Source organism: Sus scrofa, chromosome 1, assembly GCF_054392235.1.
Source record: "Sus scrofa isolate SSC_HxYL_T2T_F1_AM1 chromosome 1, Sscrofa_HxYL_maternal_Yorkshire_Landrace_v2.0, whole genome shotgun sequence".
Taxonomy (NCBI): domain Eukaryota; kingdom Metazoa; phylum Chordata; class Mammalia; order Artiodactyla; family Suidae; genus Sus; species Sus scrofa.
The window spans coordinates 2,732,922-2,750,192 of record NC_139383.1 but is presented as its reverse complement, the minus strand read 5'-3'; the positions used below and the strand labels follow the sequence as shown (position 1 = coordinate 2,750,192).

Sequence of the window (17,271 nt, the reverse complement as noted above, 5' to 3'; positions counted from 1 at the left end):
CCTCCTGAAAATCCTTTACCATTTTTGCAGGTTTGTGGCAACCAGTCTTGAGTAATCAAGAAGATGCAAATTTCACCTCCAGTTCAGCCACCGATTAGATAAAACATTAGAATCCCTATCAGACTGAAAAGCTTCTCCAGGACAATCTTCACCACCAGCTGTAACAAGCTGCAAAACCTCATTCTAGAAGCGGAGAGCTAACAAGGAGACCAACCGGATTTTGCACATTGCCTTTATTTTGCAGAAAATGCTTTCTGCTGATTGTCTTTGGCTACTTTGTCAAAAGAAAAATAAACAGTTGTAGGTTTAACGATACAAGACATAAGCTACCTATGCTTAAAGTAAACACATGCGAGTGGGCAGGGCCAGCCCGAATCCATTTCACTGCCACCTGCTGCCCTGATCACAACTCAGCCTCCGCCCTGACTCCTGCCCACAAGGGCCCCGGCATCTACTTGAAAGCAACAAGGAGGAGATTGAAGAGTGTGTTTTTATCTCACTTGAGCAGGACCGGTGGCGTGTACAAATTCTGATGTGCCAGAGTCACCTGCACTGTACGAGACAAAGTTTCTAGACACTAGCAAGTAAGTTTTTACTGTGAATCCAGATGAATTAGGCCAACTGCACTGCTTCTGTACTTGAATTCACCTGCAGCGCGTAAAGGACCCAGGGCGGCACTGCCACCGCTGAGGATGGACAAAGGTGGTGGCAGTGGGACTCCAGATAAATAACAGAACATGTAGCCCCCTCTTATTTAAAGCAAGCTGAATAGGCCTTATTCCCATCCCTTGCCCCGTGAGCTGCCAGTCAAACCGATGCTTGCTGCCACCACAAAGATGTCACATCATCGGCCGGGTTCACATGGAAGGAGGCGACACGGGCGTCCACGAGGCCAGGAGGCGGGCTTGGGCTGAGGCATCGTACTGGCCATCAGCAATGTCTGTGGCCGGGGCGGCCCCTTCGTACAGCGGGGACCCTGAGGAGGAGGAGGCCGAGACGGGGTGGGCGAGGGGCGCAGAGGGCGCGGGGGAGCCTCGGAAGAACTGGGCTCCCAGCCCGTTGGACATCCCTGAAGTCTGGGCGCCTGCGGTGATGGTGCCATTGCTCACGGACCACAGGCTGGGGTACTGGCTGAAAGGGGAAACCGGGAGAGCAGACAAGTCAGAGACACAAGTCAGAGACCTGGGGAGCGGCGCAGGCCAGCGGCAGGAGGGAAGCACCCCCCCACATCCCATTCCTGGGCTAGACGGCGTCTTCCTCTCAACCAGGTCGCTTCCGCTGCGTGATTAAACCACACTCTGATGGATAGAGAAGTTACCACCTCATCCATTAACAAGAAATAAAGTCATTATTAGGACACTGACTAAAAAGGCTCTTTATGCAGAGCCTGGCAGAGAGCAGCTAGGTTTTGCTGCAAAAGACTCCTGCTTGGCGGTCTTGTTCAGCATCCAAAATTCTCAGATACACTGCATCAGATGTTTCACAGGATGGGCTTAAGCATCTGTGTTAATTAGCACACCCCGCCCCCCGCACCGCACAGTGATTCTGTGAGGGAGGCATGAGAATACCCTTCCAGAACGCCGAACGGGGAAGGGCCTCTGTCCAGTGACTTCTCAACCGCCACCGCTCCCAGGGCCCCGTCCCTACAGCCTCAACCTGTGTTAGTGTGATGCACAGCGGAAGGAAACGCACCACAGAATTAGACCCAGAAGCAAATCCCGTGTGCCCTTAACGAGCTGTGTCACATCAGCCTTGGTCTGTGACCGCATTTCACGCTGTCTCCCAACCTATGAAAGCAGCTGGAGACGGGCATCAAATCCCCCAGGCTGAGTATACACTGGAAGAGCGTCACGCTATGCTAGCATTTGGTTTCAGGAGAACATCTCTCTCTTACAGCAGAGTCCTTCTGGAAACGAACAATGAATGAGACGTTATGCTGGACGAGCTTTACCGTTTGCCAAGCCCTGTCCTGCACTTCAGATGCGTTTGAACTTGCAGACAAGCCTGAGGTAAGTGGGCAGGTTACAGTCCCCATCTTACAGACGAAAAGAAGCAAGATGCCCAACTCAAGGGGGAATGAAATCCGGGGGCGGGGGTTGCTCTAACCTGCAGGTTGGATTTACAGCAATTTTCCAGGTGACCTCAGCGCCCTAGAAAGGCTTGCTGGTTGGGCATTATTTGCTTTATTTTTATGTATTTATTTATTTATTTTTGTCTTTTTTGGGCCACACCCACAGCATATGGAGGTTCCCAGGTTAGGGTCTCGTCGGAGCTGTAGCCACCAGCCTGCGCCAGAGCCACAGCAACTGGGGATCTGAGCTGCGTCTGCGACCTACACCACAGCTCACAGCAATACTGGATCCCTAACCCACTGATCGAGGCCAGGGATTGAACCTGTGTCCTCACAGTTACTACTCAGATTCATTTCCACTGCACCACGACGGCAACTCCCCCAGTTCCCTTCTTTTACAACCCAGCTCCCACCCACCCTGAGCAAACAAACCACCAACCTCCCCAGAGAACAGGCTGAAGCTGGAACGCACAGCTGTCCCCTGCCCTGGTGCCCAGACAGATGTGGCCAAGGGTCAAATCACAAATAAAAACCCAACACCCATAGGTAAAGGCTGAATAAAGGCCAACGAACAAGATGGCAAGACATCACAGGCCCTCAGAGGGCCCAGGACACTGCGCATCCTGGCTCAGATGTCTCACCTGGAGCTGGCGGCAGGGCCGGTGCTGGGACTCATGGGAAACATGCTGGCGTGGGCAGGTGTCCCAAGGCCGGACCAGCTGTCATGGGACTGCAGCATGGATAAACACGCAGATGAATTGTCAGCGTAAGCTGCAGGATGCAAGAAAGTGTCATTACCGAAGGGGTCTTCCCAGAGGGACAAAGTACATTGAAATGCTCCCAACTAGAGCTTCCCAGCATTGCAAACGAAATGCGTGAAAGTGACTATAGCAAACAGACCACTGGCCTGCTTCACTGGTCACCAAAGGCTAATACCTATCGTTGAATGTGTATATTTGAAATTATACTCCAGTACCCAGGCTTCTTCTTTATCTTCTTTATCTATAGCTGCAGAAATAAAAATCCTACAATCCCATGATTAAGGATGTACTATCTTCAAACATAAAAATCCAGGTAATTTAACCTGTCTCTCCACCAAGGATTATTTCTTAAGAATCAAAAGGGCTTTAGAAACCATCACTCCAGGCAAAATTTAAAATATGATCTTCGAGCCTCTGGTCAAGACTATTTCCTTACCAAAGAAGCGCCTTTCATTTCAAATCGACTTTAATTGCTTAATTGCTTTATGGTCTTCATTAGCTTCTCCCCTCCTTTTGAAGTCAGACAAAATTAAGTCTAGGCATCCACGGTGTTAGAGAGAATGAGGCCCAGGGGTCTGCAGGGTCCAGCCCAGGGTTCACACCACTCAACCACGCACCGGGATGCCCTGGGGGACTTTTAAGCCACAAACTGCTGGGCCCACCCCCAGGGCTTCTGACGTGGTGAGTCTGGGTGGCTTTTTGGGTGCCTCCTGGGCACCATACTTGAGACACTCTGTGTCGGGTCCAGCCAATCGGTTGAGTGCCTGGTCGGTGGCCATCGTCCTTTCAGAGGGGTTCATAACTAGCCAAACCTAGATGTGGCCCCAGTCCTGGAGCGGAAAGCTCCAGCACTAAGAGTCACTTTCGGCTCCGAAGCCCCTGGTCTGGACGGCTCTGGGGTTGGGCCAGCAGGAACACGGACGTGAGAAGAAGGTCCCTCTTGAGCCTGCTCTCTGGGCCCCGGCACACAGCCTTTCCCCTTCCAGAAGCCTTCTGGCCACCCGCACACCCAGCCAGGCGGCTCCCATCTAGGACTTACTTGGAGAACTGCTGCGATGCGCGTAAGGGCTGGGGTAGGGGGCCGGCCGGTGGTTCCGCAGGGCAGGATACCTCTCACAGCCGTGCGTGGAGGGAAGCGAGAGGGGGCCTCCAAACTGAGGGTGGGGGGTGGCAGGTGGGCACAGGGTGCTGGTTCCAGGGATCAGCCACCCCCCTGCTGTGAGAGAAGAATGCTGAGTGACTGGCCTTTGCAGCACCTCCGTTAGCTACGGGGCCAGAGGCCAGAGGCCAAGGGGTGGCACATCTTTTTCTTGGGTCCCGAGAAAGGGGCCTCAGGCCTCGTGGGTCAGCTCCTGCCAAGCTGGCGAGGCTTCTAAACCCACAGGGCACCAGAGAGAACCTGGCAGCAAGATCCCCGCCCCAGCCCACCCAGGCCCCTCCACCAGACCTAGTCACCCCCAGCCCCCAGTCTCTTCCAGGAGGTTCTGTTCCCCCAGGCGGGTCAGCTCTCAGGGCTTGAATACAATGTAAAAACAGACAAAATTCAGATTCAGGACACACAGAGCTGGCAGCCAGGCGGGGTCCCTCGTCCTCCCTCCCCCTCGCTCCCTGCGCAGGGCAGCTCCTGTCCTGGCCGGGGGCACCCATTTTCTGAGCACTCTTCTGCGTTAGGTTCACCCTCTCCCTGCCTCACACATCGACCAGAAAGCCGTTCCAATGGGGTCCTGCCCGCTCCTCCTTCTCTATTCCCTTTTTTAAAACTTAAAAAAAAAGATCAGAGAAGGAACCATGACAACTCCTCTGGCTCCAACTCCCAAACTACAAACAACACGTGAGAGAACATTCGAAGGAGAGGAAGGTCCAGATGTGGCCACAAAGCTTGGGCTGGTCACTCGCCAGAGCAGCTGTTCGTGTTCTGCTCTTATGTGGCAGCCCACGGGCCCCCCCGGGGGAGAGCTGTTCGGGAACACGGCCCCTACAGAGATTTGAAGGAAAGAAAGGATGAGAGCGAGGGAGGGAGGAGGGTAGGAAAGGAAGGAAGGGGGGCGGGAAGGAGGGAAAGGAGAGGGAGGAAAGAAAAAAGAGAGAAAGAAGAAAAAGAAAGAAATACAGAACAGAAAATGACTGAGCAGGGAGCTAGGCTGGTTCCTCCAGACCCTTGAAGTGAGCGGCAAGCACTAACTTTTCTCTCCCCAGAGCTGCCAGGTATTCAGCTCAGAGCCCCCTCCCTGCGAGGAGAGGAGGGGGAGACAAAGCCTTTTTGCAAACAGAGTCGCAGGGGCCCTGCCTCGCTTTGCTCTGGCTCACGGGGCTCCTAAAGGAAGCCAGACTCAAAGCAGGCTTTCCCATCCCATGAGCCACTGTTCCCAGAACCGAGGGGGGCCGAGGGGGAACGGGACCAGAAGCATCACCCCAGAGATGGTCCTTCGGCTTTCAATCATTACCCAGCATATAAGAGCTGGGTTCTCCTCTTGCCCCACAGAGCAGTTCAAACACCTTCAAGGTCTCAGGGATCCCCCCGTCCCCAGCCATGGTTGGCGCTTCCTCGAGGTGAAGCAAAAAAACCTCGGTAAATTCTCCGCAGGCTTCCCGGACATGAGCCGGGGGAGCATCCACTGTCCCAAGCTGGAGAAGAAGCTGAGGGCCAGTAGCCCGACGACCAGTCGGAACAATGTGAGCACACGGGCCAGGTGCTCCCCGACCACACACAGAAAGTCTGCCTGCCCATCCCCAGCTTCCAGCTCCCGCAGCCTAGTCCGCAAACAAGGTACATGCGGTGGCAGTGGCGGAGTGCAACAAACCGTACATTGGGAGTACCCGGATTGCTGGCCGTCTCCCGGCTCTTCCATCATATCTTTGTGGTCACTTCTGTCAAAAAAAAGTGTGTGGAATTGTCAGGAAGGAGAACATTCAGAATATGGTATCTGCAGCCAAAGTGCATCTTTCACATACTTCCCTGCCCAGAGGGTACAGCTAGAATTTTCTTACCTTTCCTTTGCATCAAGGAAAGCTTTTGCAAATGGGTTGTATTTAATTTTGAGAGCTGTGATCTGAAAAACAAGAGGTTGCAGTTACCAGTATATTGCCCATTAGCCAGAGATGTTAATTTGGCACCAAGACATCAGCAACCATCAGTACCCCCTTTAAATATTTAAATATAATCAGGCTTCTTTCCAGGAATAATTTTCTGTTTGGATCGGAAGTAGACAAGTAATGGCAATACTTTATAAAGGACAGAGCATTTATGAAAAGCTTTGACACGCAGGTTCTCTGAGCGGAATTCACAGTAAATACAACCGATGGCTGACAAAATGCTGTGCAAGCCCATCAAACAAACATGCCTTAAAACACAACCCAGGGCTGCTCAGAAGGAATGGCTGCAGGTTCCAGCTGGTGGTCAACACTGACCCCTTAGCCAGCTAATCACAACTTCTCATCAGTGCCCCAACCTTTTCAGGAAGATTTGCAGAATAAGCAGAATAAGAAGATGCCCCTCAAGGCGTTCTTGCAGGACTGAACCTGAATTATTTTGATTCTTCTTTCCACGTGAGCCTCATCTAGTGGATGCTCCTGGTTTTGGACACGTATGGAAAATGAATGGGGAAAGTGCTTGAATGAGGACTTCTTTTAAAACTTTTCTCCCTCTGTCCCAATTTTATAGTGATGGTAAATTACCCGAAAAGGCATTTATTCTCCGTCTACAGCACACTACCCACACGGGCTCTCCGCACCCTCGGAAACCTCTGGGGGACCACTCGTGGGATCTCACCTCCTCATTCTGATAAGCCGTCACCGCTATGAACTGGGTCTCTGGGAAGCAGTGGCTGGTGATCATGCGCTGTGGACCCCCAACCCTCACGATGTGGATTCGAGGCTCGTACTTATGTAAGGAGTTCAGCATGATCTGAGAGAGACACAAACACGGGATTGGGGATAATCAATGCCTTACCCTTAAGGCTACAGAGCATCCATTTGTCCTGCTCTGAGAAAAATACATCCAAGACGCAGAAAATCCTGCCACTCCCAGAAAATCATCTTTACTGTTGAAGTTGGTGGGGTTTCCCATCACATCAGGTGCTGCTCCCCCGAGGAGTTGGAAAAAGGAATGTGAGATACTACATACCATTAAAAGCAATGAATGCTTTGGCCTGGTGGAATAAAGTTCTAAAGCTTCTAGGGTGACTACAAACAGCTTTAAATGCCGGGGCACAGCGACCGCAGTTTTCAGAAACACCAGGTCTTCCAGTAACAGTGCCCAAGAAAAGATGTTTTGTAGAAAAGGTCCAATTTACAAGTTTCTCCAGACTCCACGCAGTAAAGACCGTGCCGTATTCACCATCTAAATTCATCATCAAAGGAGTTCCCGTCGTGGCTCAGTGGTTAACGAATCCGACTAGCAACCTGAGGTTTCGGGTTCCATCCCTGGCCTTGCAGAGTGGGTTAAGAATCCGGTGTTGTGTTGCCGTGAGCTGTGGTGTAGGCCAGCGGCTACAGCTCCGATGAGACCCCTAGCCTGGGAACCTCCATATACCGTGGGATCGGCCCTAGAAAAGACCACAAAAATAAAATTAAAAAATTAAAAAATTCACCACCAAGGCTGGTATTTTCTCTGCCCCTAAGAAAGTGGGGGCTGGGACACGAAGGTTCCCCAACGCTTGAGACCTGCTTGAGTGTTCACAGGGGAGGCTTTGCGCCCTCTCACCTCTCTCCAGGTCTTGGTGTCACTGTCGGCAGTTTAATATAAACAATACTGAGGGCTTAATTGAGGAAGGCAGATGTCACCTCCGTGCAGACAGCGCCTCCAAGCCTCCTCCAGGAGAAGGTGCAGAGAAGAGGGCCCCTCCTCGCAGCAGCCCCCGCCTCCCCCCATCACACCTACCTGGCCCCCTCCATTGAGCTTGTTGGTGAGCTTGACTTTGCTGAAGGACACCGGCGCCTTCATCCAGTGGGCCCCGAAGTTGGGGGAGTCTGGGTGGATGTAGACGCAGCTGGGCGCCTGCGGCTCGGGCTTGCCCCCTGGCACCCACTCCCCGTTCACGTACTTCCAGCGGTGGTTGTCGGCCGCCACGAAGTCCAGCAGGAAGGAGTACATGGCGTTGGGGTCCAGGCCAGACACGTTCACCTTCAGCACTGGGAACATCCTCCTGGAAAGGACGGAGCGCAGCAGGAGGACCCGGGCTGTGACCCGTCAGACGGAAGGCAGAGGCCTCCGTCGTCAGGGGTAAAGAGGAGCCCCTTTGGGAATTTACAAGGAGGACTCCAGCGTTTCCGCCGGGCCAGGGCCGTCTAGATCCACAGGGGCCCTCCGCACCATCCCACAGCCTCCGCAGGCAGGGCGGGAGGGGAGCGGGCCGAGGACTGCGGCATCAGTCAGCGTCACGCCGGCGGGGCAAAGGTGGGCGAGGCGCGGAACCCGAGACTCCCCCCACCCAAATCCCTCTACGCCAGAAGAGGGTCGGTTACACGAAGAAGCCCCAGAGGGACCCTTGGAGGCCGCAGGGGTCTCTTCCCAGCCGGAGCCGAAACGAGCCGAGACCTCCACCAGGAGGAAGCTCGCTCCGCGCAGGACGTCGCGGCCGCGCTTCCGGACCGCCGAGTGCGTGCGGGGCGCTCGCCGGACGGCCGCGCACCCACCTGCCGTTCTTGGTCACGATCATCTCGTTGGTGAGCTCCTTGAAGCGCAGCCACAGCTCGCTCTCCTCCAGGCCCACGCGCAGCTCGCGCTCGGTGGGGTCGCCCTTCTCGCTGCCCGCCTGCAGCTCGCTCTCCACGGCGCTCAGTAGGTGGTCCACTCGGTACTGCAGGCTCTTCCCCGCGCTCTCAGTGCCGGGGGAGCTCATCCTCCCGCCCGCCCCCTCCCCACCGCCCCCCGAGGCCCCGACTTGCTACCCGAGAGCCGCCGTCACTCCAGGAGGCGGCAGACCTTCCAAGGAGAGGGGCCGCTCGCGCCCAGACCCGCGACGGCCACCGGGGCCGAGCCCAGACCCGGCCAGAGGGCGAGTCGAAATTCGGGGGGGAGGGGGCGGGGGAGAGGGGTGGGGGGGAAGGTTATTCCACTTGAACTCCCGCCAGGAGCGCCGAGAGTAGGTCTCCGGGGAGAGAAAATCGCCCCCGGCATAAATAGAGCCGCGGCCGCGGCGGAGGGGGCTCGGCGGATTGGGCCGCGCGCCCTTTGAAGTGCGGGGGCCGCTGCCCATTGGCCGCGCGCGGCCATATCAGACCCCGCCGGGCGGGCTGCCGAGGCGGGGGGCCCACCGTGGGCTCCTGCGCGGGTTTCTGGTAAATCCGGAGCCCGGCCCAGCGCGCCCTGGCCCAGCCCCTGCCCCTCCGCCCTCCCCCAAACGTTTGCACCTCCATCAAAGCGGCGGGGCGGGCCCCGCAGCCGGGAGCAGGAGGGGGACGAGGTGGGCGTGGAGGGCTGGGCTCCCGAGCTCGCCCCAGCCCGCTCCCCGCCGCTGGGCTGCCGGGCTGCGCGCGAGGCGCCCCGACTCCCGTGCGCCGGGCTCTCGTCGCTCTCCAAGCGTCCCTGGCACCCGTGTGGGTGCCAGCCCGGAGTCGCTCGGAGGCTCTCACCAGCCCCCAGCCAGTGTTCGTCCCTCGCCTGCGACCATCGCGCACAGCCCAGCTTAAGAGCGAGCGCCCTGTGCCTCGCCCGGGTCGGGCTGGTTTCCACTCCTCCGAAGGTTCAGCCCACCCGCCGAGCCGGGTTCTGTCCCGACACGTCCCTCGGCCCCCGGCGCTTCGGGTGACTCCAGTAACTCCTGAGGCCCTGGATCAGCCTCCCCGCCCCGCCTCGCCCGCCCCCGTTCTCCGCAGCCGTCACCTGTCTGGAAAAGGAATCCCCGCACTCCAAGTCTCTGCCCACGGGTCCAGCCCACGCCGGGAGAGGGAAATAGACTGAAAGCCATCCAAAGACCCCTTTGGGGCTGCTTTTTCGCTCCCCTTTATAAAAGCAGGACTCTGCTGATGAGATCCATGCGTGCACTGAATGTAACCCGAGAGTTTGCTTGACTGCTGTGGTGTGATCTCTGCTTTCGCCGAAGGTGGGAGTGGGAGAGGGCGGCCCAGGGTTCCCTGGCGAGCGGGGCTCGGGTGCATCTCCCCGCCCGGCCCGGCCCAGCGCCGGATGGTGTGAGGTGCCCGTGGTTTATTACCTTTCGGTGAGAACCTCCCCGGCATGAAAGGTGACAATGAACAGGAAATAGTTCGATACGGTCTCCTCAGATAATAACATTCCTCCTAAATCGGGCGCCCAGGTAGCAGGAAGGAGGCAGAGGCCCGGAGTCGGGAGGCCGTCTGCGCGCCCTCGAATCCCCTGGCCCAGGGCTCTAACCCCGGCGCGTGGTCCCAGCCTCGGTTGCCCTTCTGCTTCGGGCTCACCTCACACCCACGCCCTCGGGGAAAAGCCACCCGCCGGTGGGGCATCGCATTCAGAACCGCCCTGCGCCTCAGCAAGGGGGCTCTCCGCGAGGGACGTGGAACCCGCGCCCCGCGCTAACCCTTCCCGCACCGCGCGGGGCCGCACTCGCTCCCGGGTCGAGAATTGCTGGGAGCGGCGGGAGGGACACGTCCAGCCTGTGCCTTCCGGGTGCCAGCCGGGGACCGCGCGCCTGCCGCCCCCGGGGCGGCTTTCCCGCCCCCTCTCCGGGTGAGGATCGCTGAGTCGGGGAGCCTGATGCGCCGCGTCACCGTCAGGTTTCTGTTTCTTTTGTTGTCTAGGATGCGAGGAAATGCCGCCCGGGGAGTCGGGGGGAGGTTGTGCCGACCCTAGAGGGAAAAGTTTCCTTCTGGAAAGAAGCACCAAAAGGACTCATTTTCTCCTGGCACCCAGACCCGCCTGAGTCGCCTTCCACCCGGCTTTTGGGGCCATGGCTTTGGGGAGTTTGTGCGTGTGTCTTTCCGGAGAAATTAAAAATGTCTAAAGGTCACCTCCGCGCCCTAAGACCGCCCGAGACTCTGCACTTAGAATAGAGGAGGGTGGGGGCGGGGGGGGGGGGAGACCCTGCGACCTTCCAGGCAATTGGGGTGGTTGGGAGTTCAGCATGCGACGCTCCTCAAGCCCCTAAGGAGGGAACTCTCTTGGTTCTGACCGATTTGGGGTGGATTTTCCCAAAGTCTGGAAGCGCCCGTGAGTACCCGCAGGCTTACCGGGTCGCTCCAGCACTGTGGTTCCGATTTCAGTTCGGCTCCACACTCGGGAAGGGTTTCGGTGTCAAATAAAAATAAAACCCTGCAGCAAAGAATGTGAGCTCCCAACACACGCAGAGTGGCCTCCCGTCCAGAAGGCGGCCGGGGACCCGGAGCTCAGCGTGGAAAGGCCACGGCGCGCGGCTCGCGGGAGAGCTGGGGGTTAGGGCTGCGCGGTGGCTGCCGCGGTCTCCCGACTTTCACTGCCCAGGGTGGGTCCTCTCCCTTCGGTGCCTGATTTTCTGGATATTTGTTCCTCGGTTCTCAGACAAGCGTCTCCACTCTCTGGGTCCTTTCAATGAAGGCTGCCGTGCATGACAGTTTACAGCCAAAAACTTCCTCCCGCCCAGCTGTAAAGAATCCCCAGTTAATAACAGGTGCTTCCTTGGGAGAGGAGGGGCCGGCACCCCACCAGTTTCTCTTCCAAGGTCTTCTCCCGTTGGAAAGTCTGGCCGCTCCAGAAAAATAACTGAGACCTTATGGCGGGAGCTCATGATGCTGCTGATCCCCCCACCCCTTAAAAAACTTAGGAAACATTTTACAAGCAATCACTCACACACACACACACACACACACACACACACACACACACACACACACACACAACTTACACACTTCAATTCCCAGAGAGGCAATTTTCCCCAGACTCAACCTCCTCTCAAGCAACAAAACCATTTGTCTTTAGGAGCAGGTATCGATGGTGCCAGAACAGGCTCAAGGCCAGCTGCATATATTGGGTGGCTTTCCCCAAGCCCCCCAGTTCCTTCTTTTATTTTTTTTTCTTCTTTCCTAAAAGAAAAAAATTCTGATTGTGCTCATTATAGAATATGTGTAAGTCTGCAGCTCAGTACAGCTGCAGTGTTCATATAGTGCTTGGGTTTGGGACCTTCTCCAGAAAGCTTCCGTGTGGCCACATTCCTGTCCCCTTGGAATTCCAGGCTGCAGAGGAGAAGTCTGTAGGCGCCTGGGTTAAGGTCTCTTCCACAGTGGGCAGCTTGGTGTCCTCCCTGGTACAGGGATTTTTCGGTCCTCACAGTTCACAGGCATCTTCCCTGTGGCATCGTTTGCCTGGGAGGCTGGGAGAGCCCTTTCGACTGTCTCCAGCTCTGACGGGTTTCCTTCTGTCTCTGTCTTGCGGCTTATTCTCTGTGCTTCTAGTTTCCATGTCTTGCCTGTTCTCAGTTTCTCTGCTGTTCCAGCTCTTACCTACTCTCTGCATGTATTAAGTGGCCTGTGAAGTATTTTTTCCACATCACTCTGTCACTTTGCCTCAGTGTCACCTTTGGTGTTTACTGACTCCAGGGCAGATATTATTTTTCTCTTGCGGCTTTGATTTTCTGACAGTCCTGCTCTTCTCACACTGCCCCCCATCTCCTCCGGCTGCCCCCCTCGCAGCCCCTTCCCTCTTGGAGGCTCTGTTTCTTAGGGGCTATGGTTTTGGTGTCCTACTGAGAAGGCCAGACCGTTTTCTGGCTTTATCTTCGCGTTCCTGTCATTTATGATTTCCAGAAGCCACGTCTCCTCGGCATTTTAGGACTAGCCCCGTTGCCTCTCATCCCTTAACCCTTGGCCCTACACTACTGCTATTTTCTTTTCCCACTTACTTCCCAGCCTGCCTGCAGGACCTTGCGGCTATGGAGGAAGCCCACACCCCCAGACCCCCACAGCTACACTGTGAGGCAGGTGGGGTGCAGGGTCTGTTTGACTCACTGACACCAACACTTGACTCATGCTGGGGACACAACTGGTCCCCTATGGAGTGACTGAGTTGATGAAATTGGAGTGTGTGTCACAGAGGAGGGGACCTCGGGCCTCCAGATCCCCCTGGGTCCCTGCTGGGGAGCATCTTAACAACCATGAGGGGTTGAGCATTAACCCTTAACATTCACCGACCTGCAAGAGCCACCAAACCTGCCTGGCCTTTCTCTAGTCCCTTCTCTTTGACTCAAATCGCCAATAGTCTTCAGACAGCAAAGGAAGGCTTCCCTGCCGGAGTTGTGTCTAAAACGAGACCTAAGACTGAAAAGACAGTAGCTGTCCCAAGGGAATCAATGCAGTGACAGCAGGAATATCAGTCTAGGCTTAAAACTACTCCAGAAATCACGCCTGGGGACACTACCCAGTCATGTCGTCGGTGACTGTATATACCACTGGACAGGGCATTGCTCCTTTTTCTAGACCTTATTTTGGGAAATTCTGTTTTGACACTGCATTGGGAAATTTGAAGTCCCAAACCAATTCTCTTGTAGGAACGTGTTGAACATAAACGCAGGCAGAAGAAACTGGTACACACTGCTGATGTTGGACCGGCCGAGGGTTCGGAGAGGTTGTGCTGCCTGTTGGGAGAGAGGTTGGTTGGGGGCCTGAGCCCCAGCCCGAGTAAGTGTTCCCGGCTCAGGGTGGGGAGGGAGGCCTCTCTTTCTGTGGAAGAGACAGAGGGCGTGCAGTATAGCCAAGGTGGAATTCCAGGGCAGACAGAGACAGAGGGGACCTGGGGGAGGCCGAGATGGGGGGGTGGGCCCGGGATTAGTGCCTGATTCTGGAGCGAAGCCAGGACAGCTGAGAGTGGACTTTGAAGGACAGGGGAGACTCCACAGACACAATCCCCTATTTAATAAGGACGGGGGGACATTAAGACAGGAGGGTCAAGCCTGGCGGGAAATTGGTGAGGCCGCTGGGCTGGGAGAGGGTGAAGCAGGAGGGCAGCGACGGAGACGGGTGGGCAGGGGTGGGGGTGGGGCACCGGGCAGGCTCCTGAGCCGTGGGGACTCTTCGGGGACAGACAGGAAGCAAGGCCTGCCCTGCATCTGAGAAACGCTGGAGCCCTTTTAGAGGCTCCCGTCCAAGTTCCCTTAAATACTGCAGATAAAGGCAGAAGCGAAGGAGATTAAGACAGTGACCACACTGTGAGCATATTTGGGGCAGGAGGAAGAAGCCAAGGCAACGCCCTGAGCAGAAATCTGCAAAAGGCTTGGGAGCAAATCTGCAAGAGCCTGGAGTGTCGGAAGGAGAGAAGGAGAGCTGGGGGCTGGGGGCACACGGGGGAGGAGCCAAAACGCATCCTCCCTACCCGTCGAGTTCCAGACTGATAGTAAAAACGGGACGAAGGGGAGGGCTTCGCACTTGGGTGAGAAAAGAGCCTCAGCGAATGGTTCCCACCGCGGGGACCTTGGCAGCTGAAAAGAAGCCGCAGAGGAGCAAAACCCATTTGGAAATTGGGATTAGCACGTTCTTCACCCTAAACTCACACAGCTTCCAGGGTTCGACGTGCCCCAGCCCCGGAACTAACATTCCCCGAGGTCTATTATATGCAAGGAGTTGTGCATAAGTTACCCTCCAGACACACCACCGCTTTTGCAAAGTGATAAGTTCTCTTGACATTCAGGCAACTAAGGCTCCAAAGAGCGTGAACCATGCAGTGCAGCTAGAGTTCAGGTGGGTCTTACTTTAAACTCATCTTGTTTCCACTCAACTCGGTTTAATATATGGTGAGTGGAACAAATGGATCTTTTGTTCTCTCACCCACCATATTCCCATATTTATAAATGGAAGCCGGCAAGAGTGTGTGCATGTGTGTGTGTTTGGGGAGGAACTGGTCGGCTTAAATCCTTCAAAAATCTGAGGAAAAGTTACATAACACAAAGGATGACCCTGGTGCATACGAGACTATATTAAATTGACTTGATTGTAATATAATTATTATTATAAATAAATGCATATTTAATATAAAAAATACAAAGGATGACAATGTAATAGGAGCAGGAGAAGAAAAATTTTCTCATGCTTTCAACAACTTGCAGTTCAGCCAGCGTGACTGCTAAGCAGAAAAGCAAAAGCCAAATAAATAGTGCTCCTCCAGCCTGACTACATCCTCCCCGGGGCATTGCCAAAGCTCCCTGCAAAAGTCAGAATTACCACACTCCTTCTTCTCAGTGTGGCATAATAAAATAAAATGTAGATCAGAGCGGTAAAAATGTCTTTCCAGGGTCACACAGTGCGTCTGGAACTATAACTCCAAGTTATGCTAGTGGACTAGAGTAATTCCAGAACAGAAGTGGGAAGATTCAAATCGTGTTTCTTGGTCTTTGCCTAATTCAGCTTCGTCAAGTTGTATAACTTTCAAACATTAACCTCAGAGGCCAGCTTTTTAAAAAGATCATTCTAAAAATGACATAAATTAAAATTTCAAAAGACCATTCTACTACTGCAGCCACTTCCTTTGGGTGATGGGTGAGGTTAGAGGCATGAAAGAAAAATGTGGGAATGTTGTGGGCATGTGCACAGTTGTCTGCTAAGGTTTGAATACCGGCTGTATGTTTACATAGCTTTCTTCTCATAACAGAGATTTGATTGGTTGTTTGGAGGATTTTACCACTCAGACATTTCAATTTGTACACGATTCTTAACCTATGTACCAAAAATCTAAAAAATCATATAGCTGTGATTCTTTTCTGAAAGGTACTCCAGTAACTCTCCAGCTTAAACTCTGGGGGCAAATCTTCCTTGGCAGGATACCAAGTGCCAACATCTTTACGTGTTGATATGCGGTTATATCATAAGTCCCACGAATTCACAATTTAATACCATAGACACCACCTACTCACATGTTCTATCGTTCACAGCCCATTAACAAAATGACTAGGAAAACTGGACTAAGAGACCAAAGATGTTACCCAGAGTGCACAAAATTCTGCCAAGGGGAGCCAAGGTCAAGGCGTGGTCTGCTTCAGGAAACAATTCTAGCAAAAACAACACAGTAAGAGACGGAATTTAAAGTGTTCAAGACACTAAACTGACTCCAAACCGCCCTTTAGTACACTTTGTATTATAGGATATAAAAGCCACCCCATCTATGGAAACTTAAGCTGACACCCAAGACAATCAAAGCCTCCCACACTCAACATCCCACCATTTTCTGGTTGTACCAAAAAAATAAACAACCAGCAAATGATTGCAACTGTTAAAAAAAAGACTTTACGCTTAAAAAATGGGATAAGGTGGGATTTCCTCCTTTTTCAAAAATGTTTCTAGAGCTATTTAAAAAACTTGCATTTACAAAATCGTTGATAAAAATATTTTTCTGGATTTACAAGAAGGGAGAGGGGGACCAAGGACAGGCCTGGGCGTGTGGTGTTCATCAGACTTGGCTTCTTCCTCTCCTGCTTCATCAGGGCTGGACGCTCCTCGTTTTTTTAGGGTCTCGGTTTTCTGCAGGTACATCTTTAGTCTCTTGCGTCCTCACTTCCGCCTGTTTTCCCTTTGTTCCCCTTTTCCCTTTTGTCTGAAGATTTCGCCTTTCCTGCCGCCTTTTGGAGGAGCAGGTTTGGCTGACGACCTCGCCAGCCTCCTGTGGGGCTCCTCCTTTGCTGCCCACCCTCTTCCGGAGGAGCTGAGCTTCCTCTTGGGCATCGTGGCGGCGGGGCGGCCCATGCTGGGTGCCTACAGCTGCCTCAAGCCGAGAGCCTTGGCGAAGCTGGGCTGCGGGCCGCTGCCGCTCCTTCTCCCCCCATGCCCTCCCACCCCGAGCTGCTGGGCACGTTGCTGTATCTCTCGATGCCCCGGGTGAGGGTTCCCATAGGTGAGCTGGGCGCCTGGGAGAGAGCTGGGGGATGTCCACCTTCAGGACTTGACAGAATCCGCTGAATTTGCAAAAGAGGTTGCACCCGTTTCATGTGCCACCTGTAAGGTTCTTCTCTCTTCAAATCCTGGCCAACACTTGATATTGTCAGATTTTATAATTTTTCCAATCTGAAGGTTATAAAATGTCATGGTTTCAAATAGCATTGCCTGGATTACTAAGGATTTTGAGGATCCTACCGAATCTTTTTTCTTTTCTTCTCTCCTTTTTCTGTTTTTGGCTGCACCTGCGGCACACAGAAGTTCCTGGAGGAGGGACTGAACCCTCGCAACAACAGTAACCAGAGCCACAGCAGTGACCGTGCCAGATCCTCAACTCACTGAACCACCAGGGAACTCCTCCTTTTTTTTCTTTTAATTGAATGTAGTTGATTTACAATGTTGTGTTCGTTTCTGGTGTAAAGCAAAGTGATTCAGACGTATACATTCATATATATGTATTCTTTTTCCATTATGGTTTTTTACAGGATGTATTCCATATAGTTCCCTGTGCTATAGAGTAGGATCTGGTTTATTTATGTTATATATAGCGGTTTATATCTGCTAATGCCAAAGTCCTAATACTTCTCTCCCCACCCTCTTTCTCCCTTGGGGAACCAAAAGTTTGCTTTCTTT

At 53.9% G+C, this 17,271-nt stretch overlaps 1 protein-coding gene and 1 pseudogene across 2 annotated transcripts; both read right to left on the bottom strand.

Annotated features, from left to right (window-relative positions):
• Positions 1 to 215: 215 nt before the first annotated feature.
• Positions 216 to 9,056, bottom strand: TBXT (T-box transcription factor T). Of its 2 annotated transcripts, none has more exons than XM_085002382.1 (8): positions 8,467 to 9,056; positions 7,712 to 7,976; positions 6,602 to 6,736; positions 5,821 to 5,882; positions 5,639 to 5,700; positions 3,872 to 4,048; positions 2,713 to 2,842; positions 216 to 1,131 (listed from the first exon to the last, which is right to left on the bottom strand). In XM_085002382.1, exons 1-8 carry the CDS (start codon positions 8,670 to 8,672, stop codon positions 858 to 860), a joined length of 1,311 nt encoding a protein of 436 aa, XP_084858508.1. In that variant the 5' UTR covers positions 8,673 to 9,056; the 3' UTR covers positions 216 to 857. The 2 variants fall into 2 exon arrangements, with proteins under 2 accessions (XP_084858508.1, XP_020930431.1); XM_021074772.2 differs by having other exon boundaries at positions 3,872 to 4,045.
• Positions 9,057 to 16,132: 7,076 nt separating this feature from the next.
• Positions 16,133 to 16,428, bottom strand: LOC146405877 (non-histone chromosomal protein HMG-14 pseudogene; annotated as a pseudogene).
• Positions 16,429 to 17,271: the final 843 nt, after the last annotated feature.